This window comes from Nerophis ophidion, linkage group LG01 (genome assembly GCF_033978795.1).
Source record: "Nerophis ophidion isolate RoL-2023_Sa linkage group LG01, RoL_Noph_v1.0, whole genome shotgun sequence".
NCBI lineage: Eukaryota > Metazoa > Chordata > Actinopteri > Syngnathiformes > Syngnathidae > Nerophis > Nerophis ophidion.
The window spans coordinates 46504672-46531323 of NC_084611.1; the positions used below are offsets into that span (position 1 = coordinate 46504672).

General features: G+C 42.7%; 1 protein-coding gene across 1 annotated transcript in view; it reads right to left on the bottom strand.

Annotated features, from left to right (window-relative positions):
- Positions 1 to 12240, bottom strand: part of LOC133555739 (protein crumbs homolog 1-like) — a 108332-nt gene extending 96092 nt beyond the window's left edge. The window contains exon 1 of the mRNA XM_061905054.1: positions 11968 to 12240. Within this exon, the coding sequence (XP_061761038.1) occupies positions 11968 to 12037 (70 nt within the window). The 5' untranslated portion in view covers positions 12038 to 12240. The remainder of the gene's footprint in view (positions 1 to 11967) is intronic.
- Positions 12241 to 26652: the final 14412 nt, after the last annotated feature.

Sequence of the window (26652 nt, forward strand, 5' to 3'; positions counted from 1 at the left end):
AAACTGTTAATAATGTTTATACAAAAGTGTATATTATATATACTATTATATATATAGTATTTATATATGTGTGTGTGTGTGTGTGTGTGTGTGTGTGTGTGTGTGTGTGTGTGTGTGTGTGTGATGGATATGTGTGTATTTTGGGTATATGCATGTGTGTATGTATGTGATTGTGTGTGTATATGTATATATATATATGTATACATATATAAATTGTATATGTGTGTGTATATATGTGTGTGTACATATGTATATATGTAAGTGTGTGTGAATTTAAATGTATTTTATATAGACAATATATAGCAGCAACCACTGAATTGAATTATATATATTATTGTATTATATATTGTATATGTATAGGGATGGGACCTAATAAGTTTACTTCTTTCCACTCCCTTTTGAGCCAATCTTGACATCTACAAAAGATTAGTCACATGTAATGTTTTAAATGTAGGTGTAAAAATAATGTATCTACATATTTCTTTTGTATTTTATTTCATTTTCTTGTTTTGTTTGCATGGCTCAAAATAAACCATTCATTCATTCATTCATTCATGTCACAACATTTTTTTGCGTTTGTGTTTTGTGAACACATTTTATTTTTTAATTTTGCTGACTATTTTGTTGACTAAAAAATTGTCAGCAAATTTTTTGTTCAAAAAAATCAGTTTGTTAAAATAAAGTGTGAAAAAAATCAGTGTTTAAAATTCAGCGTAAAAATAATTGTGCAAATTTTTTTTTTTAAACATTTGGAGAAATGCAGTTAAAAAAATCAGGGTAAAATAGTTCAGTGTAAAAAATCAGTTCAGAGAAATTCGGTATGAAAACATTTGGTGTAGAAATATTTATTGGTCCAAAACTCAAGACCCACTTCTGGATAATTAGGACTGAAGCAGCTCATTGGCCGCTTCTAAGACAGCTTTAATTGCTTCAGCCTGCTTCTGCGCTGAAGTTTTTAGAAACTAAATATGTGTATTTAGACATTTTAATAAACTGAATTATTATACAAGGATTTAGTACGCAAAATTTTCCATTTTTCATTGAATAAAAATGTGTAATCAAAATGTATGTGTTAAAAATGTAATACAAAAGTGTTTCCATCCATCCATCCATCCATCTTCTTCCGCTTATCCGAGGTCGGGTCGCGGGGGCAACAGCCTAAGCAGGGAAACCCAGACTTCCCTCTCCCCAACCACTTCGTGTAGCTCTTCCTGGGGGATCCCGAGGTGTTCCCAGGCCAGCCGGGAGACATAGTCTTCCCAACGTGTCCTGGGTCTTCCCCATGGCCTCCTACCGGTTGGACGTGCCCTAAACAACTGCCTAAGGAGGCGTTCGGGTGGCATCCTGACCAGATGCCCGAACCACCTCATCTGGCTCCTCTCGATGTGAAGGAGCAGCGGCTTTACTTTGAGTTCCCCCCGGATGGCAGAGCTTCTCACCCCATCTCTAAGGGAGAGCCCCGCCACACGGCGGAGGAAACTCATTTCGACCGCTTGTACCCGTGATCTTATCCTTTCGGTCATGCCCCAAAGCTCATGATCATAGGTGAGGATGGGAACGTAGATTGACCGGTAAATTGAGAGCTTTGCCTTCCGGCTCAGCTCCTTCTTCACCACAACGGATCGGTACAACGTCCGCATTACTGAAGACGCCGCACCGATCCGCCTGTCGATCTCACGATCCACTCTTCCCTCACTCGTGAACAAGACTCCTAGGTACTTGAACTCCTCCACTTGGGGCAGGGTCTCCTCCCAACCCGGAGATGGCATTCCACCCGTTTCCGGGCGAGAACCATGGACTCAGACTTGGAGGTGCTGATTCTCATTCCGGTCGCTTCACACTCGGCTGCAAACCGATCCAGTGAGAGCTGAAGATCCCAGTCAGATGTGAAGTGAAGTGAATTATATTTATATAGCGCTTTTCTCTAGTGACTCAAAGCGCTTTACATCGTGAAACCCAATATTTAAGTTACATTTAAACCAGTGTGGGTGGCACCGGGAGCAGGTGGGTAAAGTGTCTTGCCCAAGGACACAACGGCAGTGACTAGGCTGGCAGAAGCGGGAATCGAACCTGCAACCCTCAAGTTGCTGGCATGGGCACTCTACCAACCGAGCTATACCGCCCCACATGAAGCCATCAGGACCACATCATCTGCAAAAAGCAGAGACCTAATCCTGCGGTCACCAAACCAGAACCCCTCAATGCCTTGACTATGCTTAGAAATTCTGTCCATAAAAGTTATGAACAGAATCGGTGACAAAGGACAGCTTTGGCGGAGTCCAACCCTCAATGGAAATGTGTTCGACTTACTGCCGGCAATGCGGACCAAGCTCTGGCACTGATCGTACAGGGAGCGGACCGCCACAATAAGACAGTCCGATTCCCCATACTCTCTGAGCACTCCCCACAGGACTTCCCGAGGGACACAGTCAAATGCCTTCTTCAAGTCCACAAAGCACATGTAGACTGGTTGGGCAAACTCCCATGCACCCTCAAGAACCCTGCCGAGAGTATAGAGCTGGTCCACAGTTCCACGACAAGGACGAAAACCATACTGTTCCTCCTGAATCCGAGGTTCGACTATCCGGCGTAGCCTCCTCTCCAGTACACCTGAATAAACCTTACCGGGAAGGCTGAGGAGTGTGATTCCACGATAGTTGGAACACACCCTCCGGTCCCCCTTCTTAAAGAGAGGAACCACCACCCGGTCTGCCAATCCAGAGGTACCGTCCCCGATGTCCACGCGATGCTGCAGAATCTTGTCAACCAAGACAGCCCCACAGCATCCAGAGCCTTAAGGAACTCCGGGAGGATCTCATCCACCCCCGGGGCCTTGCCACCGAGGAGCTTTTTAACTACCTCAGCAACCTCTGCCCCAGAAATAGGAGAGTCCACCACAGATTCCCCAGGCACTGCTTCCTCATAGGAAGATGTGTTGGTGGGATTGAGGAAGTCTTCGAAGTATTCCTTCCACCTATCCACAACATCCGCAGTTGAGGTCAGCAGAACACCATCCGCACCATACACGGTGTTGATAGTGGACTGCTTCCCCTTCCTGAGGCGGCGGACGGTGGTCCAGAATCGCTTCGAAGCCGTCCGGAAGTCGTTTTCCATGGCTTCTCCGAACTCCTCCCATGTTAGTCTTTAGGGAGGTAAAATAAAAACGTTGTATAAATATGTACTGTAATAACATTTCACTATAAAACCACTTAAGTGTGTAAAAATTAATTGCAAAAAAAAAAAAAAAACTGTGTTAAAGCAGACTGAAGTAATCGATCCTGTCTCAGAACTAACCAATGAGGTGCTTCACGCTTCATTTACCTCAAGTGCTTCTTAAGTTTTGAAGCCACATCATTTTCTGGACTGATTTTTTTTACACTCATTTACAAACCCCGTTTCCATATGAGTTGGGAAATTGTAAAATGTAAACAGAATACAGTGATTTGCAAATCTTTTTCAACCCATATTCATTTGAATGCACTACAAAGACGAGATATTTGATTTTCAAAACTTAGAATTTCATGTCTGCAACATGTGCCAAAGTAGTTGGGAGAGGGCATGTTCACCACTGTGTTACATCGCCTTTTCTTTTGACAACACTCAATAAAGGTTTGGGAACTGATGAAACTAATTGGTGAAGATTTGAAAGTGGAATTCTTTCCCATTCTTGTTTTTGTAGAGCTTCAGCCGTTCAACAGTCCGGGGTCTCCCCTGTGGTATTTTACTCTTCATACTGCGCCACACATTTTCCATGGGAGACAGGTCTGGACTGCAGGCGGGCCAGGAAATTACTCGCACTCTTTTACTACAAAACTACGCTGTTGTAACACGTGGCATTGTCTTGCTAAAATAAGCAGGGGCGTCCATGATAATGTCGCTTGGATGACAGCATATGTTGCTCCAAAACCTGTATGTACCTTTCAGCATTAATGGTGCCTTCATAGACGTGTAAGTTACCTATGCCTTGGGCACTAATACACCCCCATATCATCACAGATGCTGGCTTTTGAACTTTGCATCGATAAAAGTCTGGATGGTTCGCTTCCCCTTTGGTCCGGATGACACGATGTCGAACATTTCCCCCCAAAAATTGAAATATGGACTAGTCAGACCACAGAACACCTTTCCACTTTGCATCAGTCCGTCTCAGATGATCTCGGGCCCAGAGAAGCCGGCGGCGTTTCTGGATGTTGTTGATAAATGGCTTTGGCTTTGCATAGTCGAGCTTTAACTTGCACTTACAGATGTAGCAACGAACTTTATTTAGTTACAGTGGTTTTCTGAAGTGTTCGTGAGCCCGAGTGGTCATGTCCTTTAGAGATTGATGTGGGTTTTTGATATAGGGCCGTCTGAGGAATGGAAGGTCACGGTCATTCAATGTTGGTTTCCAGCCATGCCGCTTACGTGGAGTGATTTCTCCAGATTCTCTGAACCTTTTGATGATATTATGAAGCGTAGATGTTGAAATCCTAAAATTTCTTGCAATTGCACTTTGAGAAACGTTGTTCTTAAACTGTTTGACTATTTGCTCATGCAGTTGTGGACAACGGGGTGTACCTCGCCCCATCCCTTCTTGTGAAAGACTGAGCATTTTTTGGAAAGCTGTTTTTATACCCAATCATGGCACCCACCTGTTCCCTATTAGCCTGCACACCTGTGGGATTTTCCAAATAAGTGTTTGGTGAGCATTCCTCTACTTTGTCAGTATTTATTGCCACTTTTCCCAACTTCTTTGTCACGTGTTGCTGGCATCAAATTCTAAAGTTAATGATTATTTGCAAAAAAAAAAATGTTTATGAGTTTGAACATCAAATGTGTTGTCTTTGTAGCATATTCAACTGAATATGGGTTGAAAATGATTTGCAAATCATTGTATTCCGTTTATATTTACATCTAACACAATTTCCCAACTCATATGGAAACGGGGTTTGTAGAATTGAATATATGTTTATTGTCATTGGACATGGTACAACAAACTTGCAAGCAAACTGATTTAGTTCAAATTCCTTCATAATGACACATAAACAACATGAGACATGGTGCCCGGATAAATGGATAGAAATACTAGCTAAAATAGCAAGCACACAGCTCACATGCACAGTCATTCTGTGTTCAGCGACACTGTTGCTCTCGGGTAAAAAGCATTCTCAAATGTGTTTGTCTGGCATTTCCGTGTCCTGTATCTCCTGCTTGAGGGCAGCGGTTCACAAAGTTGATGTCCGGGGTGAGACGGACGCCTTATGATGTTTTGGGCCTTTTTGAGGCACCTGGCACTGTACTCTACTGATTTTTTTATACACAGAACTTTTTAAACATTTTTTGCACTGATTTTTTACACTTACTTATTTTACACTGATGGTTTACATTCAATTGTTAGATTTATTTTATTCCCATTTTTTTCACAATTATTATTATTTTTTTTTTACCAATTATTAGACTTTGTTAATTTTATTACTGATTTTAACACTCCAATTTTTTACAGGAACATTTTTCCATTTTGTTTTCACTGAAATATTATACATTAATTTTTTGTTTTGCAAAACCAAAATAACAATTTTTTATATACTGATTTTTTTACACACATTTTTTTGTGCACCCATTTTTGCACTGAATTTTTTACAATGATTTGAATGGGAGTGTGAATGTTGTCTGTCTATCCGTGTTGGCCCTGTGATGAGGTGGCGACTTGTCCAGGGTGTACGCCACCTTCCGGCCGATTATAGCTGAAATAGGCACCAGCGCCCCCTGCGACCCCAAAGGGAATAAGCGGTAGAAAATGGATGGATGGATGGAGTTTTTACACATAATTTTTATACACTGATTTTTTTAAACACATTTTTTTTCTGTATTGATATTTTATACGCTTTTATCACAATGATTATTTTACACTGAATTTTTATGCAGTGATTTTTTTATTGTGAATGTTTTGCAATTTTTTTTTTACAATTAATTTTTCAACACAGGTTTTATTTTGAATTGAATTCCTTTTTACACTATTTTTTTACACATGATTTTTTCTTATTATTTTTTCGCAGTTATTTTTTACCACTAGTTTTTATATGATGATTTACTTGCACTTGTATCACTGAATTTATTTACGGTTAATTTGTTTAGTTTCTTTATCTTTAAATTTTCAATTACTGCATTGATTTTTTATTTACATAACATTTTTTTGGAGGTCTTTTTTTTCCCCCTGAATATTTTTTACTCAGATTTTTTTTCTAAACTAAATTTCTATAAAATGTATTTTTGTATGCTGAATTTCTGTACATTGATTTTTATTTCATACTGATTTTTGCTGCACCAACATCTTTGACACTAATTTTTTTTCCCCCAGAATTTTTTAAAACTGAGTTGGTTTTTTTGACAAAGATTTGTTTTACTTTTACACTGGAAGTATACACACTGAACATGAAAACACAGATTTTGCTCACAATTGTCTGCATAATCTGACGTAAGCATTGCGTTTAAAACATTTTGTTACATAAATTCAGTGTCCAAAATAATCTTTGGTAATAAAGACACAACTTAACTGTGTTAAAAGTGAAATTGTGCATAAAGAAGGCTCCTAAACTAACAAGTGAGATTGGGTTTTCATTGTTGACTGAAAAAGAAGCATTCCAAAGACACCTCCGGGTTAGGGTATTGAAGACAAGCCCCTAAGTAAGGACTCTTGAGTGAGTCATCTGGCGATGGCAGCCATGAGCAAGGACAAGATGGCGGCTTCTCAAATATGCTGCATGAAGCGTCCACACAATCCCCTCCTGACAAGAGTTTTTGAGAGGAGAATTTGCATACAATTCCTCCAGAGCTCAGCGTTCCAGGTCACCACCCCCCCCCCCACACCCCATGTAACACCCGGACAAAAAGCCCGACGTTGCCATGGCGAGGGGCAACAATGACACCCCGCCTGTCCCCTGGCCTTCCATTGGCCGGCGTTTAAATGAGCCGCACACAAATGAGGCTCGCAGCAAAACCGGGTCAACGTAGGTTTTTCAAAAAATGGAGGGGGTCGCGCAGCCCCTGCACACACCATGTGACCAGGTTGTGGCATTACTACCCAACTATTTCATCACGCATGAGAGGGTCCCAGGCTTGAAGCTTCTGCAGCCACGGTGGAGCGTTGGGATCACACAACACTACTTTTCCCACCGAGGGCCACACACTCCAAAACCAAAGCATGCGGGGGCCATTTCCTTTTCAAAACCAATACAATAGGGCTCCCCACAACTTTGGTCCTGAGGACCTGAAAGGGTCTTGGACATAGCAAGGCTAAAAATAAGTCAAATATTATTATACTGTTTAAAAAAAACAACACAATAATTTTAATACTAAATGTATATGTTGATATATATATATACACACACACAGACACATGCACACACACACACACACACACACACACACACACACACACACACATATATATATATACAGAACCAAATACATACTTACATATATGTGTGTATATATATATATATATATATATATATATATATATATATATATATATATATATATATATACATATATACACACATGTATATAATAATCAGACTTTGATTTATCATGCAATTTATTTCCAGCGTACAATGTCTTCTACTTGGTCAGTGAGCAGATAAATGCACATGTCAGTACAAAATTGAGAGAGAGGTCTCAGACTGGGGGTCTCGCTGGCAAATTGAAGTCCAAAATATAGCCTGATAGAACGTTAGATACAATTGTTAGTGGGGTTTCTACAAATAAATGACTGGATGATGTTCTAACGAAGATAATTGCATTTGTGTACAAACACTAGAGTCTTTTCGTAAGCTAATTTCAATTATTCAAGCGACCTGTGATTAATCATGTTTCATCCAAATTCCAAAATGTGATTGATTGGATAAAACATATTTGACAGCCCTAATATATATATATATATATATATATATATATATATATATATATATATATATATATATATATATATATATATATATATATATATATATATATATATATATATATATCAGTGACATGCAGTCCGGGGAGGCAGGTGAAACGGGGCCTCACCTGCCATCATGGAAAGAAAAAAAAAAGGTAAAAAGAAAAAAAAAAAAAAATTGTTATATGTACCCAGTGATTATACTATAAAGTTATTTTCCATTTAACTTTACCAGTTTTAGATTATTTTTATTCAAAATCGCTAGATTTTCACATTTGCCGTTCAAATACTGAGCAGAGACTTGCCGTGAGTCACAGCCAGCTGAGCCTCCCCGTGGATTGCGCAATGACTTATAGGTGCCGACCATCAGAGCCGAGTTGCGACGAAAGAGTGTGTCGATGTTGAGATATTAAGCCGAGTTGGTAAGTGAATTTGTTTGCTAATAGTAGCTACTAGCCGTACCCATGTATTTTCTATGGGCGGTTAGCATCGGGTTTTAATCCCGTTTCTTCCAATGTTTCTGATCCGATTGAATTTATATTTATGTTGAGTCTTTATTTTGGGTACTTAAATATGGTGACTGAGTATTGTGGCATTTTAAGGCCATCTGCATTTTTTATGCTACAGTACAACCTTCCCATAAACTGAACTTTCACTACAAACTGCCATATCCACGACGCCAACCCATGTGGCTGTATGAGCTGCGAATGCACATATGGACTGCGATCAGTCTCATATGGCTCCTATAAACTTAAATAACTTTTGATATATTTTTTTATGAATGACCTGAACTAAACCAACATTGTTTGTTGAGATTCCTTTCTATTTTTTTCTTTAGTTTTGAATGGCCATTCCTATTAATGTCTGTCCACTAGTTGTTGCACCGTACATGTTTAAATAACACCAGTATCATTTAAAGTATTTAATTGTGTCTTTTGTACTCTCTCCGAGTCGTAATCTAGACTTCTGATTAGCCCAAATATTGAGAACTTCTACTATACTAGCTAAAGTACCTGCTACATTAAGTTAAAGTACCAATGATTGTCACACACACACTAGGTGTGGTGAAATTTGTCCTCTGCATTTGACCCATCCCCTTGTTCACCCCCTGGGAGGTGAGGGGAGCAGTGAGCAGCAGCGCCCGGGAATAATTTTTGGTGATTTAACCACCAATTCCAACCCTTGATGCTGAGTGCCAAGCAGGGAAGAATGCTGGTATGAGCTATTAAACATAACCCGTTAACTGCTGCCAATCAAATGGTGGATAAGATGCTCTATAGGGTTCATATGTTTATAAATCTGACTGTGATGAAGTCAGTGCCTCACCAGCCATGAACCTCACCGCACGTCACTGATATATTATATATATAAATACAAATAAAACATTTCAAGCCAAAAAAACCTGTCTTTATGCAAATAAGACGAAATAGGCAATATTAAAAAAAATAATAATAATTAACCTGGAATATTTAATGTGAACTAATTGAAGCCTTAAATAGGTCAATAAGTCATAACAACATACATTTTGATTTATTATGACTGTTTTTGAGTAAAACAAGTCATATACAGTATTTTTTATTTCAAATTTAGTTTGTTCATTAAATGATACCTATATAAATCTATCTCATACATATACACATCACGTGGACAAAGATAAGACCTTCTGCAGGAAAGTTTTGTGGTCAGATGAAACAGAAATGTTTGGCCACAATACCCATATGTTTGGAGGAGAAAAGGTGAGGCCTTTAATCCCAGGAACATCATGACTAACGTCAAGCATGGTGGTGGTAGTATTATGTTCTGGGCCTGTTTTGCTGCCAATGGAACTGCTGCTTTAAAGGCCTACTGAAATTAGATTTTCTTATTTAAACGGGGATAGCAGGTCCAATCTATGTGTCATACTTGATCATTTCGCGATATGATATTGCCATATTTTTGCTGAAATGATTTAGTAGAGACCATCCACGATAAAGTTTGCAACTGGAGAGAAGCCCTGCCTCTACCAGATGTCGCAGACGATGACGTCACATGTTGATGGCACTTCACATATTCACATTGATTTTAATGGGAGCCTCCAACAAAAACAGCTATTCGGACCGAGAAAACGACAATTTCCCCATTAATTTGAGCAAGGATGAAAGATTCGTGTTTGAAGATATTGATAGCGACGGACAAGAAAAAAAAGAAAAAAACAAAAAAATAACAATTAAAAAAAAAAACGCGATGCAATCGCGTTGCATTGAGACAGATTCATATGTTTTTAGACACATTTATTAGGATAATTCTGGGAAATCCCTTATCTTTCTATTGTGTTGCTAGTGTTTTAGTGAGTTTAACAGTACCTGATAGTCGGAAGTGTACATCCACGGCCGGCTGTTGACGCGCAGTGTCTCGGGGAAGTCGACGGCAGCTGTACGGGAGGCGCAAACTCAGCTGATATCCGGTAAGAAGCGACTTTTTAACCACAATTTTCTCACCGAAACCTGCTGGTTGACAAGTGGTCGGGATCCATGTTCGCTGTGATCCATAGTAAAGTTTCAACTCTGTGAATTTTAAACAAGGAATCACCGTGTGTTTGTGTGGCTAAAGGCTAAAGCTTCCCAACTCCATCTTGCTACTTTGACTTCTCCAATATTAATTGAACAAATGGCAAAAGATTCAGGAACACAGATCTCCAAAATACTGTGTAATTATGCCGTTAAAGCAGACGACTTTTAGTTGTGTGTGTGCAGCGCTCATATTCATAACAGCCCGTGACGTCACGCGTACACGTCATCATTACACAACGTTTTCGAGAAAAAAGTCCCGGGAAATTTAAAATTGCAATTTAGTGAACTAAAAAGGCCGTATTGGCATGTGTTGCAATGTTAATATTTCATCATTGATATATAAACTATCAGACTGCGTGGTGGGTAGTAGTGGGTTTCAGTAGACCTTTAAATGGGACAATGAAAAAGGAGGATTAGCTCCAAATTGTTCAACACAAGCTAAAATCATCAGCCCGGAGGTTGGGTCTTGGGCCCAATTGGGTGTTCCAACAGGGCAATGACCCCAAACACACCTCAAAAGTGGTAATGGAATGGCTAAATCAGGCTAGAATGAAGGTTTTAGAATGGCCTTCCCAAAGTCTTGACTTAAAGGTGCTGAAGAAACAAGTCCATGTCAGAAGAGCAACACATTCACCTGAACTGCAGCAATTTTGTGGGGAAAAATGTAAGCAGAAGCTTGTGGATGGCTACCAAAAGCACCTTATTGCAGTGAAATTTGCCAAGGGACATTGCTGTATGTATAGTTTTGATTGCTCACATTTTCTGTAGAGCCATACCAAATTCATAAAAGAAGCAAACTTCATGAATGTTTTTTGTGAGCAACAAGTATGTACTCCAATCACTACATCACACAAAAATAAAAGTTGTAGAAATGATTGGAAAGTCAAGACAGCCATGACATCATATTCTTTGCAAGTTTATGTACACTTTTGAGCTCAACTGTATTCACACACACACACACACACACATATATATATATATATAGACATAGGTTATTTTTACTTTCAACGCTTCACATCTGTTGATTAAAAGTTTTAATTGTTTTTGTGTTTTTTTTGTTTAATGCCATTTTTGTCAAATAAAACTTAGTTTTTATATGGCACAGGCACAAAATATGCAATTCACCCCCCAAGAAAGTAATTCAGAGTAGTATATTTGATTTAAATAGGTCAATAATTCCTAACAATGATTTTGATTCATTATTATTTTTTGAGCAATGAAGTTTTGAAGAAAAAACATAGCAGGTTTGTATTATTAGAGTAAATATTGCAACTTCTTCTTGTTATTTTACACCTGTTTGCTCTTTCATTACACTTTTTTCTCATTCTTTCTAATAATATTTTTAGAATGTGCCGTTAAAAAGCTTGCTGCAGGCTGCAAATGGCTCCCTGGGGCCGCACCGTGGTCAGCACTGACCACGACACACACACACACACACACACACACACACACACACACACACACACACACACACACACACACACACACACTTACCCAGCTTGAACATCATCATGGTGATCAGCAACGTCCTCTGGTGCCTGGACACAACTTTTCCAAACTCCATGGCAGTGCAGCTTTGCGACCCCTTCAGTGGTCCCTCCACAACACTTCAGTGGTCCCTCCACAACGATCCCTTCAGTGGTACATCCACATCCCTTCAGTGGTCCATCCACAAGCCTTCAGTGGTCCATCCAGAAAGCAGCGACCCCCGCCAGCTCCATGCGTGAGCACTGTGAGCAAGTGGTCTCTCTGGGGGACGGAGTACATCACAATAATCACTCCAGCACACAAGGAAGGCAGCAGGAAAACCTGAGCTGGATCTCAGGACTGAACTGGCTAACGTGCACCAATCCAACCTTTACTTTGCACTTCTTCTACTGAGGGCCGCACACCCAACACACCCAAGCATGCGGGGGCCATTTAGCATTTTCAAAAACAATATACCGATAGTTTTTAACTTTCAGAGATCCCCTCAAATTTGGTCCCGGTAACCCAAAAGGGTCCCGGTCATAAATGTCTAAAAAAGAAATCCATCCATTTTCTACCGCTTGTCCCTTTTGGGATGGCGAGGGGTGCTGGAGCGTATCTCAGCTGCATTCAGGCGGAAGGCGGAGTACACCCTAGACAAGTCACCATCTCATCAACACAGATAGACTAGGGACCATTTATTGTTGCCAATCAGCCTATCCCCAAGTGCATGTCTTTGGAGGTGGGAGTGGCCTATCCCCAGGTGCATGTCTTTGGAGGTGGGAGGGGCCTTTGCCCAAGTGCATGTCTTTGGAGGTTTGAGGAAGCCGGAGTACCCGGAGAGAACCCACGCAGTTCCGGGGAGAACATGCAAACTACACACAGAAAGACCCTGAGCCTGGGGATCGAACCCAAGACCTTTATACTGTGCGGCACATGCACAAAACCCTGGTCCACCGTGCTTCCCTAAAAATCGATCATATGTATATATATTTTTTTAAATCAACACTTAAATCTTTAGATTAACTTTTGATCCGTCTGTCATTTTTTTATGTTTTATGCATTTGTAATGGGAAAAAACAAAATCCAACAAAAAGTAATTGTAGTCTAAAATAGGTCAATAATTAATGGCAACATTGTTTTTATTTTATTATTATGGAGCAATGACGAAAAATAAATAAATAAATAATAATACCACTAAAGTTTTTAAAGATACAAATGGGTACCACTAATTAAAGTGTTAAAAACCAGTCCATCCTTCCATCCATTTTCTACCGCTTATTCCCTTTGGGATTGCGTCATGCATCTTTTTTTTAATTTAATTTTATTTTACACTTAAATCTTTAGATCAACTTTAGGTCTATTTAAAGATAACATATCATCATAAAATAACATCATTACATTGATTTTATTTCATTATTATTGTTTGAACAATAACAAAAAAAGGTGTGTATATATATATATATATATATATATATATATATATATATATATATATCAGGGCTGGGCAACGATTAAACATTTTAATCGAAGTTAATCGCACTTTTTCTCTGATTAATCGCGATTAACTGCATTGTATACGCAAAGCCCAATAATGAATTCAAAAGTAGTGTGTAGTGCACCTTTATTGGAATATTCTCCCACATGAACAAAAGCACCAAAACATTTGTTGTGCAAACACAATTCAAATCAGTCCTTGTTAAACAGTAGCAGTTAAATAGCATATTTTATGAAAACCAACTAAAAAAATGTAAATACAAACATTTAAGCTTATTTCCACTGCCAGGGTATTTAAGTTATCCTGTTTGTTATGTAAAATAAATATAATCCACATACAAATCTCTGAGCCACAATCATAACATCCAAACAGCCAATTTCTGAGGTAACAGCAGGAACATTTTATCAGGGATCTTATGTTTAAAAAACCTATATTATAGGTAGTGGGCTGTTTTAGGGAATTTTTGATTAAATTATCCGTAGTAGCAATTTTAATAATGTTGTGTTTATTATGCGTAGTGCACTTAAAATAATTATGACCATATCTAGGAATTGATATGATGGGAATTTTCCGATTGTTTACTTGGTGCTTTGATAAACTGAACGCATCATATACATGGTACTATATTGTGATGTTATGAGCCAGGGAAAAAAAGAACTACTCTACCCAGCATGCAACAGGAGTGACGAGCATGCGCGGTAGCCCGGTAAAGGTTGTGTGTTGCCATGACGGCATATTGTATGTTGTGATATGCACGCTCTGAAAGCAAACGTTAAGAACTCAGCCAACACTCCTCGTCTGCATTATTCATAAATAGACAGATAACACATATACTCCGCTGCTTCACAGGCCGCTGGATGTAGCCGGCAAAGTATTCCCATGCTAGCCAGCCGCTCTAGCAAGCACGCGTCATTCAGTCCAAAACGGCCCGATCTATCCACATCCAGAATTGTCTGGCGGTCGTAAGTGATCCTGGAGTGACCACGCTGTAAGCCAGCCATGAAATTTGCAGAATTGTCCGGTATTTTTGCCAAATATTCCATCTTTACCAAGAGCCCCTCGACGCCGGAGCCCGTCCGGGCGCCGCCATCTTTATAAAAAAAGGCGTTAACAAAATAAAAGCATGTAAACAACATACACAAATGTGCAATAAAATAATTGTCGGCGTTAATAGATTGATGAGTTAACTCGTAATTAACGCATTAATTTGCCCAACCCTAATATATATATATATATATATATATATATATATATATATATATATATATATATATATATATATATATATATATGTATATATATATATATATATCCATCCATCCATCCATCCATCCATCCACCTTCTGCCGCTTATCCTAAGTCGGGTCGCGGGGGCAGCAGCCCAAGCAGAGAAGCCCAGACGTTCCTTCTCCCCAGCCACTTGGTCAAGCTCCTCCTGGGGGGATCCTGAGGCGTTCCCAGGCTAGCCGGGACACAAAGTCTTCTCAACGTGTCCTGGGTCTTCCCCATGGCCTCCTACCAGTCGGACGTGCCCTAAACACCTCCCAAGGGAGGCGTTTGGATGGCATCCTGACCAGATGCCCGAACCACCTCATGTGGCTCCTCTCCATGTGAAGGAGCAGCGGCTTTACTTTATTTTGAGCTCCTCCCGGATGGCAGAGCTTCTCACCCTATCTCTAAGGGAGAGCTCTGCCACCCGGCGGAGGAAACTCATTTGGGCCGCTTGTACCCGTGATCTTGTCCTTTCGGTCATAACCCAAAGCTCATGACCATAGGTGAGGTTGGGAACGTAAATGGACTGGTAAATTGAGAGCTTTACCTTCCGGCTCAGCTCCTTCTTCACCACAAAGGATCGATACAGCGTCCACATTACTGAAGACGCCGCACCGATTCGCATGTCGATCTCGCGATCCACTCTTCCCTCACTCATGAACAAGACTCCCAGGTACTTGAACTTCTCCACTTGGGGCTGGGTCTCCTCCCCAACCCGGAGATGGCACTCCACCCTTTACCAGGCGAGAACCTTGGACTAAGACTTGGAGGTGCTGATTCTCATTCCGGTCGCTTCACACACGGCTGTGAACCGATCTAGTGAGAGCTGAAGATCCTGGCGCGATGAAGCCATTAGTACCATATCATCTGCAAAAAGCAGAGACCTAATCCTGCAGCCACCAAACCAGATCCCCTCAACGCCTTGACTGCGCCTAGAAATTCTGTCCATAACAGTTATGAACAGGATCGGTGACAAAGGACAGCCTTGGCGGTGTCCAGCCCTCACTGGAAACGTGTGCGACAATGCAGACCAAGCTCTGACACTGATCATACAGTGAGCGGACCGCCACAATCAGACAGTCCGATACCCCATACTCTCTGAGCACTCCCCACAGGACTTCCCGAGGGACACGGTCAAATGCCTTCTCCAAATCCACAGAGCACATTTAGACTGGTTGGGCATACTCTCATGCACCCTCAAGGACCCTGCCGAGAGTATAGAGCTGGTCCACAGTTCCACGATCAGGACAAAAAATACACTGTTCCTCCTGAATCCGAGGTCCGACTCCTCTCCAGTACACCTGAATAAACTTTACTGGGAAGGCTGAGGAGTGTGATCCCACGATAGTTGGAACACACCCTCCGGTTCCCCTTCTTAAAGAGAGGAACCACCACCCCGGTCTGCCGATCCAGAGGTATCTCCCCGATGTCCACGCGATGTTGTAGAGTCTTGTCAACAGAGACAGCCCCACAGCATCCAGAGCCTTAAGGAACTCTGGGTGGATCCCATCCAACCCTGGGGCCTTGCTACCGAGGAGCTTTTTAACTACCATGAATCGTTTAAGGTGAACCCCGACTTAAACAAGTTGAAAAACTTATTTGGGTGTTACCATTTAGTGGTCAATTGTACGGAATATGTACTGCACTGTACAATCCACTAATAAATGTTTCAATCAATCAATCAAACTCAGCAACCTTCCATCCATCCATTTTCTACCGCTTATTCCCTTTCGGGGTCGCGGGGGGCGCTGGCGCCTATCTCAGCTACAATCGGGCGGAAGGCAGGGTACACCCTGGACAAGTCTCCACCTCATCGCAGGGCCAACACAGCAACCTCATCCCCAGAAATAGGAGAGCCCACCACAGATTCCCCAGGTACTACTTCCTAATAAGAAGACGTGTTGGTGGGATTGAGGAGGTCTTCGAAGTATTCCTTCCACCGATCCACAACATCCGCAGTCGAAGTCAGCAGAACACCATCCTCACCGTACACGGTGTTGACAGTGCACTGCTTCCCCTTCCTGAGGTTGCGGATGGTGGTCCAGAATCGTTTAGACGCCGTCTGGAAGTCGTTTTCCATGGCTTCCCCAAACTTCTCCCATGTCCGAGTTTTTGCCTCTGTGACCTCTGAAGGTGCACACCGCTTGGCCTGTCGGTACCAGTCCACTGCCTCCGGAGTCCAATGAGCCAAAAGATCCCGATAGGACTCCTTTTTCAACTTGACGGCATCCCTCACCGCCGGTGTCCACCAGCAGGTTCTAGGATTACCGCCACGACAGGCACCAACTACCTTGTGGCCACAGCTCCCTTCGGCCGCCTCGACAATAGAGGTGCGGAATTTGGTCCACTCGGACTCAATGTCCAGCACCTCCCTTGTGACATGTTCAAGGTTATTCCAGAAGTGGGAATTGAAATTCTCTCTGACAGGAGACTCTGTCAGACGTTCCCAGCAGACCCTCACAATGCGTTTGGGCCTGCCAGGTCTGTCCGGCATCCTCCCCACCATCGCAGCCAACTCACCACCAGATGGTGATCGGTAGAAAACTCCACTCCTCTCTTCACCCAAGTGTCCAAAACAGGAGGCCGCAAATCCAATGACACAACTTCAAAGTTGATCATGGAACTGCGGCCTAGGGTGTCCTGGTGCCAAGTGCACAAATGGACACCCTTATGTTTGAACATGGTGTTCGTTATGGACAATCTGTGACGAGCACAAAAGTCCAATAACAAAACACCACATGGGTTCAGATCCGGGCGGCCATTTTTCCCACTCACGCCTCTCCAGGTTTCACTGTTGTTGCCAACATGAGCGTTGAAGTCCCCCAGTAGGACAAGGGAATCACCCGGGGGAAAGTACTCCCTCGAGTGTACCCAAAAAGGGTGGGAACTCTGAACTGCTGTTTGGTGCGTAAGCACAAACAACAGTCAGGATCCATCACCCCACCTGAAGGCGGAGGGAGGCAACCCTCTCGTAAAATAATTGCTACCCCAGCTCGTCACCTCTCACCGCCGGCAACGCCAGTGTGGAAGAGAATCCAGCCCCTCTCGAGAGAACTGGTTCCAGAGCCCTTGCTGTGCGATGAAGTGAGTCCGACTATATATAGCCAAAACTTCTCTACCTCGCGCATTAGCTCAGGCTTCTTCCCCCCTAGTGAGGTGAAGTTCCACATCCCAAGAGCTAGCTTATGTAGCCGAGGATCAGACCGCTAAGTGCCCTGCCTTCGGCTTCCGCCCAGCTCACAATGCACCCGACATCTATGGCCCCTCTTATGAGTGGTGAGCCCATTGGAGGGGTGACCCATGTTTCCTCTTCGAGCTGTGCCCGGCCGGGCCCCACGGGGACAGGCCTGGTCACCAGCCGCTCGCCATCGTGCCCCAACTCTGGGGATGGCTCCAGACGGGGATCCCGGTGACCCCGGTGACCCCGGTGACCCCGGTGACTCCGGTGACCCCGGTGACCCGTGTCCGGACGATGGAAATATGAGTCTATTTTGTTGTAATTCCATAGAAGTCTTCAAGCTGCTCTTTGTCTGATCCCTCACCTAGGACCCCTTTGTTTTGGGAGAAAGCCCCCGGACAACATAGCTCCAAGGATCATTGAGACACGCAAACTCCTCTACCTGGTTAAGGTGGCAGCTCAGAGTATATATATGTGTGTATATATCTATATATATATATATATATATATATATATATATATATATATATATATATATATATATATATATATATATATAAAAACATATATATAAATATATAAAAAAAAAAATATATATATATATATATAATGTATACATATATGTATATATTTAAATAAAATGTGTATATATAAGTGTATATATAATGTTATGTATATGTATATCTATCTATCTATATATATACAAATATACATATATATATAATGTAATGTATATATATTTTTATATACATATATATATATATATAATGTTATATATGTGTATATATATATAAACACACACACACACACACACACACACACACACACACACACACATATATGTATATATATATATATATCCATCCATCCATTTTCTGACGCTTATTCCCGTTCGGGGTCGCGGGGGGCGCTGGCGCCTATCTCAGCTACAATCGGGCGGAAGGCGGGGTACACCCTGGACAAGTCGCCACCTCCTCGCAGGGCCAACATATATATATATATATATATTTATATCAGTGACGTGCGGTGAGGTTCATGGCTGGTGAGGCACTGACTTCATCACAGTCAGACTAATAAACATATGAACCCTATAGAGCATCTTATCCACCCTTTGATTGGCAGCAGTTAACGGGTTATGTTTAAAAGCTCATACCAGCATTCTTCCCTGCTTGGCACTCAGCATCAAGGGTTGGAATTGGTGGTTAAATCACCAAAAATTATTCCCGGGCGCTGCTGCTCACTGCTCCCCTCACCTCCCAGGGGGTGAACAAGGGGATGGGTCAAATGCAGAGGACAAATTTCACCACACCTAGTGTGTGTGTGACAATCATTGGTACTTTAACTTAATGTAGCAGGTACTTTAGCTAGTATAGTAGAAGTTCTCAATATTTGGGCTAATCAGAAGTCTAGATTACGACTCGGAGAGAGTACAAAAGACACAATTAAATACTTTAAATGATGGTGGTGTTATTTAAACATGTACAGTGCAACAACTAGTGGACAGACATTAATAGGAATGGCCATTCAAAACAAAAGAAAAAAACAGAAAGGAATCTCAACAAACAATGTTGGTTTAGTTCAGGTCATTCATAAAAAGAAATATCAAAAGTTCTTGAAGTTTATAGGAGCCGTATGAGACTGATTGAAGTCCATATGTGCATTCGCAGTTCATACAGCCACACGGGTTGGCGTCGTGGATATGGCAGTTTGTAGTGAAAGTTCAGTTAATGGGAAGGTTGTACTGTAGCATAAAAAATGCAGATGGCCTTAAAATGCCACAATACTCAGTCACCATATTTAAGTACCCAAAATAAAGACTTGACATAAATATAAATTCAATCGGATCAGAAACATTGGAAGAAACGGGATTAAAACCCGATGCTAACCGCCCATAGAAAATACATCAGTATGGCTAGTAGCTACTATTAGCAAACAAATTCACTTACCAACTCGGCTTAATATCTCAACATCGACACACTCTTTCGACGCAACTCGGCCTTGATTGGGCGGCACCTATAAGTTTACAATTAGTTGTAAAATGTTGGACGGTTGTTTTTACGATATGCAGGCAAACGACAACTTTAAAACCTACCGGCTTCAGATGTCCCCAGGACCTGGGGACATCCGAAGCATGATGATCTCTGGGATCACTAGCGCCCTCTACCACCAGGAGGCGAGCCTCACACAGTGCGTCTTCGCAACCGTTTTACGATTGCCCAGCACAATAAATACGTTACACACATACAGTTGTTGACAAAATACACTGTACATTATACACCTCAGCTAACTAAACTATGGAAATGTATAATATAATTAATATTTGTATTTATTTTTTTTTTTTCCAAGATGGGGGCGCGCACGAACGCTGCGGCTTACAGCTCTCCATTTCAGTGCTCTTTCCTCCTTCTTTTCTTCTTGTTTTTTTCTTCCTTTTGTGCACCACCTGTACTGCAAACACCCGGTACACCCACCAGTCACTCTTGGATATCGGATAGTGGGTTCACCCTCACCTATGAACCCACTCCAGGAAACCAACCAAAAAAGAGCAGAAAACGAAACAACATCATCTGGTACAATCCGCCATTCAGCAAAGACGTCTCAACCAACATCGGCCGCAAGTTCCTCACTCTGATCGACAAACACTTCCCCAAAGGCAACACCCTAAGAAAAATATTCAACAAGAACAACATTAAATTGAGCTACAGCTGTATGAATAACATGCAACAAATCATTTCAAACCACAACAAAGCAATTGCAAAAGGACTGCCTACCCCCAGACTAAACGACTCTGAAACCAATAATGAATGTAACTGTCGCAAGAAACCTGATTGCCCTCTCAACGGAAGGTGCTTACAGACATCAGTCGTTTACCAAGCAAAGGTAATACGCAAGGACATTAACACATCCGACACGTACGTAGGATTAACCGAAGGAGCGTTCAAAACAAGATGGAATAATCACAACGCCTCCTTTAGAAACCAGACTTTGCAGAATTCTACAGAACTCAGCAAACACATTTGGAACCTCAAAGACAATAATGTTGAATATTCAATAACATGGCAAATTCTTGCATCCAGCACACCTTACAACAGTGGTAATAAAAGATGCAACCTATGCTTAAAAGAGAAACTGTTTATTATATATCATCCAGATCTATCATCTCTCAACAAGCGCAGTGAAATCATTTCAACATGCCGCCATAGACGGAAACACCTCCTAGGTAACACATGAGCCAATCACCACACCCTACGCCTGCTTGTACCCACCCACTCTGTGCTCTATATAAACCATTGTATGTGAATGCTTCCATTAAAATCTCCTGATGATTGAGGGAACCCCTCATGAAACAGATCTGTAGAGATGAAGTAGTCTTGTGATTTTTTTCCCACACCTACATATATATATATATATATATCAGTGACGTGCAGTCAGGGGACGCAGGTGAGGCGGGGTCTCACGTGCCATCATGGAAAGAAAAAAATTGTAAAAAGAAAAAAAAAAATTGTTTTATGTATCCAGTGAAGTTATTTTCCATTTAACTTCACCAGATTTAGATTATTTTTATTCAAAATCGCTAAGTTTTCACATTTGCCGTTAAAATACTGAGAAGAGACTTGCGGTGAGTCACAGCCAGTTGAGCCTCCCCGTGTATTGCGCAATGACTCGGCTAACTGCTGGCTGCTGTGCAGTGAGACCGTATTGCTATATCAGAATCAGCTTTATTGTCATTACGCAGAGTAACAAGATTAAGGCCATTCCATACAGTGCAATGTGTGCAAGAAAGAAAACAATGTGTAAATATATAAAAATATAAAAAATATAGAAGTGATAAAACGTATAGAAGTGATATTGCACCGAAGAGAAGGCAGTTATGAGGGTCAATTCAGGGTGGTTATGGCCCTGGGGAAGAAGCTGTTCTTTAGCCTGTTAGTCTTGGTTTTAATGCACCTGTAGTGCTTCCCAGAGGGCAGCAGGTGGAACAGGTCAGAGCCAGGGTGGGTGCTGTCCTTGATGATTGTATTGGCTCTGTTGAGGCATCTGGAGGTGTAGATGTCCATCAGAGAGGGGAGAGGGCGGCTGATGATCTTCTGAGCCGTCTTGACCACTCTTTGCAGTCTCTCCCTGTATGCTGCAGTGCAGCTGCCCTACCATACTGTAATACAGTAGGTCAGCAGGCTCTCGATGGACGAGCGGTAGAAGGTCAGCGGCAGGTCAGGCTTCAGGTTGTACTTCCCTTGGACTCTCAGGAAGTGTAGCCGCTGCTGAGCCTTCTTGGTGATTGATGTGTTGTTGACTGCCCAGGAAATGTCGTTAGAGATGTGGACTCCAAGGTACTTGAAGGTGTGGACCCCCTCCACACGCTCGCCGTTGATGTAGAGGGAGGCAGGGTCGGTGCTGCTCCTCCTGAAGTCGACGATGATCTCTCGGGTCTTGCTGCTGTTGAGAGCAAGGTTGTTCTCCGAAGACCAGGCCGTCAGCTTCAGGACCTCCTCCCTGTAGGCAGCCTTGTCACCCCTGGAGATGAGCCCGACCACTGTGGTATCGTCAGCAAACTTGACGATAAGGTGGTCACTGTGGGCTGGACTGCAGTCATGGGTGTATAGGCAGTAGAGGAGGGGGCTCAGCACACAGCCCTGTGGGGAGCCGATGCTCAGCGTGCGGGTGGATGAGAGGTGGGGGCCGGGGTTGGTCCATTAGGAAGTCCCTTATCCAGGTGCTTGTGAGAGGGGGGAGGCCAAGAGTGTCCAGTTTATTGCAGAGTCTGTCCGGGATTATTGTATTGAAGGCAGAACTATAATCCAAGCTCTTCTGCTGCTCCAGGTGGTTCAGAGCAGAGTGGAGAGCAACAGTGATGGCGTCCTCTGTGGATCTGTTCGCCCGGTATGCGAACTGGTGGGGGTCGAAGTCTGGAGGGATGTGGTCCTTGATGTGCTGGAGAACCAGTCTCTTGAAACACTTCATGATTACCGAAGTGAGGGCCACTGGTTGGTAATCATTCAGGCTCGTGATGGCAAACTTCTTCGGCACTCGGGATTATTGTAGATGACTCCAGGCAGTCATCCCTGAGCCTGAGCCAGGGAGAGGTTGAAGATCCTGGTGAGGGGGGGAACGAGCTGGTGGGCCCACGCCCTGAGCACCTTTCCAATTACTCCGTCTGGTCCGGCAGCCTTACTGGAGTTCACAGCCAGGAGCACTTGTCTGACACTGTGCTCCTGTACAGTGAGTGGAGTGGTGCCGGAGCCCGGTGGGGGCGGGGGCAGGGCTGGAGCAGATGAGTGTCGCTGGGGGGTTTCAAAACGGGCAAAGAAACAGTTAAGCTCCTCTGCCAGTGTCGCACTCTGACCCGCAGTTGTCACATCGCAGCCTCTGAAGTTTGTGATGTCATGAATGCCCCGCCTCACCTTCCGTGAATTATTGCTGGACACATGGGACTCTATGCACCTCCTGTGGTCCGCCTTTGCTTTTTTAATCCCTCTCTTCAGATCAGCTCTAGCAGCACTGTACAGTGCCCTGTCCCCTGACCTGAAGGCTGCGTCACGGGCCCTGAGGAGTGTGCGGACCTGGCTGGTCATCCAGGGTTTCTTGTTGGAGTAAACCTGGATGTTTTTTTCCACAGTTACATTCCCGATGCAGAATTGTTTGTAGTCCAGCACCGTTCCTGTGACTGTCTCCAGCTCCTGTTGTTGGAAGAGGTCCCAGTCTGTGTGTTGGCAGCAGTCCTGAAGTTTGGGGAGTGCATCGTCAGGCCAGGTCATAACGGTCTTTGTGATGGGCCTGGCCTGGCCTGGCGTCTGATGGGGGTGTAGGTAGGAGAGAGCAGGAGGGAAAGATGGTCTGACTGGGGGAGGGGTGTGGCTCTGTACGCGTGTTTCATGTTGGTATACACGTGGTCAAGGGTGTTCTTGCCCCTTTTAGAACACTTCACGTGCTGGTAGAATTTAGGGAGTACAGTCTTCAGATTGGCCTTATTAAAATCCCCTGCTATGATATGAACACCGTCGGGGTGTTTACTTTGGCGTCCGGTGGAATACACACAGCCGTGATGATAACAACAGACAGCTCTCTCGGGAGAAAAAAAGGCCGAGATCTAACAGACATGTACTCCACGTCCAGGCAACAGTGCTGTTCAATGATTGTCCCGTTGTTGCACCAGTTCTCATGCACGGAAATAAAGAGCCCCCCATCTCTGCTCTTACCGGAGTCCTTAGTTCTGTCCCGGCGAAGCAGAGTGCGGTCGGCTAGCTGCATGCTAGCATCGGGTATTTCCGGGTGAAGCCAGGTTTCGGTGATAATCATAACACAACAGTCCCGAACATAGCGGTTTCCAGCGAGTAGTAACTCTAGGTCGTCCATCTTCTGTACGAGGGATCTGGCATTGGAGAGGAACAGGCTCGGTAGAGGTGGCTTGTGAGGTTGTTTCCTAAGCCTGAGCAAGACGCTGGACCTACGGCCACGCTTCTGCTTCCTCTCCCTCCTCCGTCTGCGCCGTCTCCCAGACCCGAAAACAAACCATGGAGAGCCCGGTGCTCTCGCTATGTCGTCTGGGATGTTGTGCTTGTGGTGAAAGACGCTCGAAACAGATATCTGGTGCCAGTTGCCGATATCCAAGAGTGACTGGTGGGTGTACCGGGTGTTTGCAGTACAGGTGGTGCACAAAAGGAAGAAAAAAACAAGAAGAAAAGAAGGAGGAAAGAGCACTGAAATGGAGAGCTGTAAGCCGCAGCGTTCGTGCGCGCCCCCATCTTGGAAAAAAAAAAAATAAATACAAATATTAATTATATTATACATTTCCATAGTTTAGTTAGCTGAGGTGTATAATGTACAGTGTATTTTGTCAACAACTGTATGTGTGTAACGTATTTATTGTGCTGGGCAATCGTAAAACGGTTGCCGCAAGTTCCTCACTCTGATCGACAAACACTTCCCCAAAGGCAACACCCTAAGAAAAATATTCAACAAGAACAACATTAAATTGAGCTACAGCTGTATGAATAACATGCAACAAATCATTTCAAACCACAACAAAGCAATTGCAAAGACAATAATGTTGAATATTCAATAACATGGCAAATTCTTGCATCCAGCACACCTTACAAGAGTGGTAATAAAAGATGCAACCTATGCTTAAAAGAGAAACTGTTTATTATATATCATCCAGATCTATCATCTCTCAACAAGCGCAGTGAAATCATTTCAACATGCCGCCATAGACGGAAACACCTCCTAGGTAACACATGAGCCAATCACCACACCCTACGCCTGCTTGTACCCACCCACTCTGTGCTCTATACAAACCATTGTATGTGAATGCTTCCATTAAAATCTCCTGATGATTGAGGGAACCCCTCATGAAACAGATCTGTAGAGATGAAGTAGTCTTGTGATTTTTTTCCCACACCTACATATTGCGCTCTACCACGGTATCGAGCACTATTCTCTGGATAATCCAATCAAGACATATATATATATATATATATATCCATCCATTTTTCTACCGCTTATTCCCTTTGGGGTCGTGTGGGGCGCTAGTGCCTATCTCTGCTACAATCAGGCGAAAGGCAGGGTACACCCTGGACAAGTCCCCACCTCATCGTAGGGCCAACAGAGATGGACAGACAACATTCACACTCACATCAATGTGGACTGCACTCCCAACAGGTGTAAAAGTAAGTGCATCTCTATCCTTCTTCAAAAGCGCACTAAAACAACACCTCCAGGCAACTTCAACCCTTTACTAACACCCTTCCCCCTCCACATCCCATCTCCCCAGATTGTAAATAACCTTATGTAAATAATCGAATGTATTTCTAATGTATATACAAACCCCGTTTCCATGTGAGTTGGGAAATTGTGTTAGATGTAAATATATACAGAATACAATGATTTGCAAAAAATTTTCAACCCATATTCAGTTGAATATGCTACAAAGACAACATATTTGATGTTCAAACTGATGAACGTTTTTTTTTTTTTTTTGCAAATAATCTTTAACTTTAGCAACACGTGACAAAGAAGTTGGGAAAGGTGGCAATACATTGAGGAATGCTCATCAAACACTTATTTGGAACATCCCAAAGGTGTGCAGGCTAATTGGGAACAGGTGGGTGCCATGATTGGGTATAAAAGCAGCTCCCATGAAATGCTAAGTCATTCACAAACAAGGATGGTGCGAGGGTCACCAATTTGTAAGCAAATTGTCGAACAGTTTTAGAACAACATTTCTCAACCAGCTATTGCAAGGAATTTCGGGATTTTAGCATCTACGGTCCGTAAAATCATCAAAAGGTTCGGAGAATCTGGAGAAATCACTGCACGTAAGCGATGATATTACGGACCTTTGATCCCTCAGGCGGTACGGCATCAAAAACCGACATCAGTGTGTAAAGGATGGGCTCAGGAACACTTCATAAAACCACTGTCAGTAACTACAGTTTGTCGCTACATCTGTAAGTGCAAGTTAAAACTCTACTATGCAAAGCGAAAGCCATTTATCAACAACAACCAGGAACGCCGCCGGCTTCGCTGGGCCCGAGCTCATCTAAGATGGACTGATGCAAAGTGGAAAAGTGTTCTGTGGTCTGACGATTCCACATTTCAAATTATATTTGGAAACTGTGGACGTGATGTCCTCCGGAACAAAAAGGAAAATAACCATCCGGATTGCTATAGCCGCAAAGTTCAAAAGCCAGCATCTGTGATGGTATGGGGGTGTATTAGTGCCGAAGGAATGTGTAACTTACACACCTGTGAAGGCACCATTAAT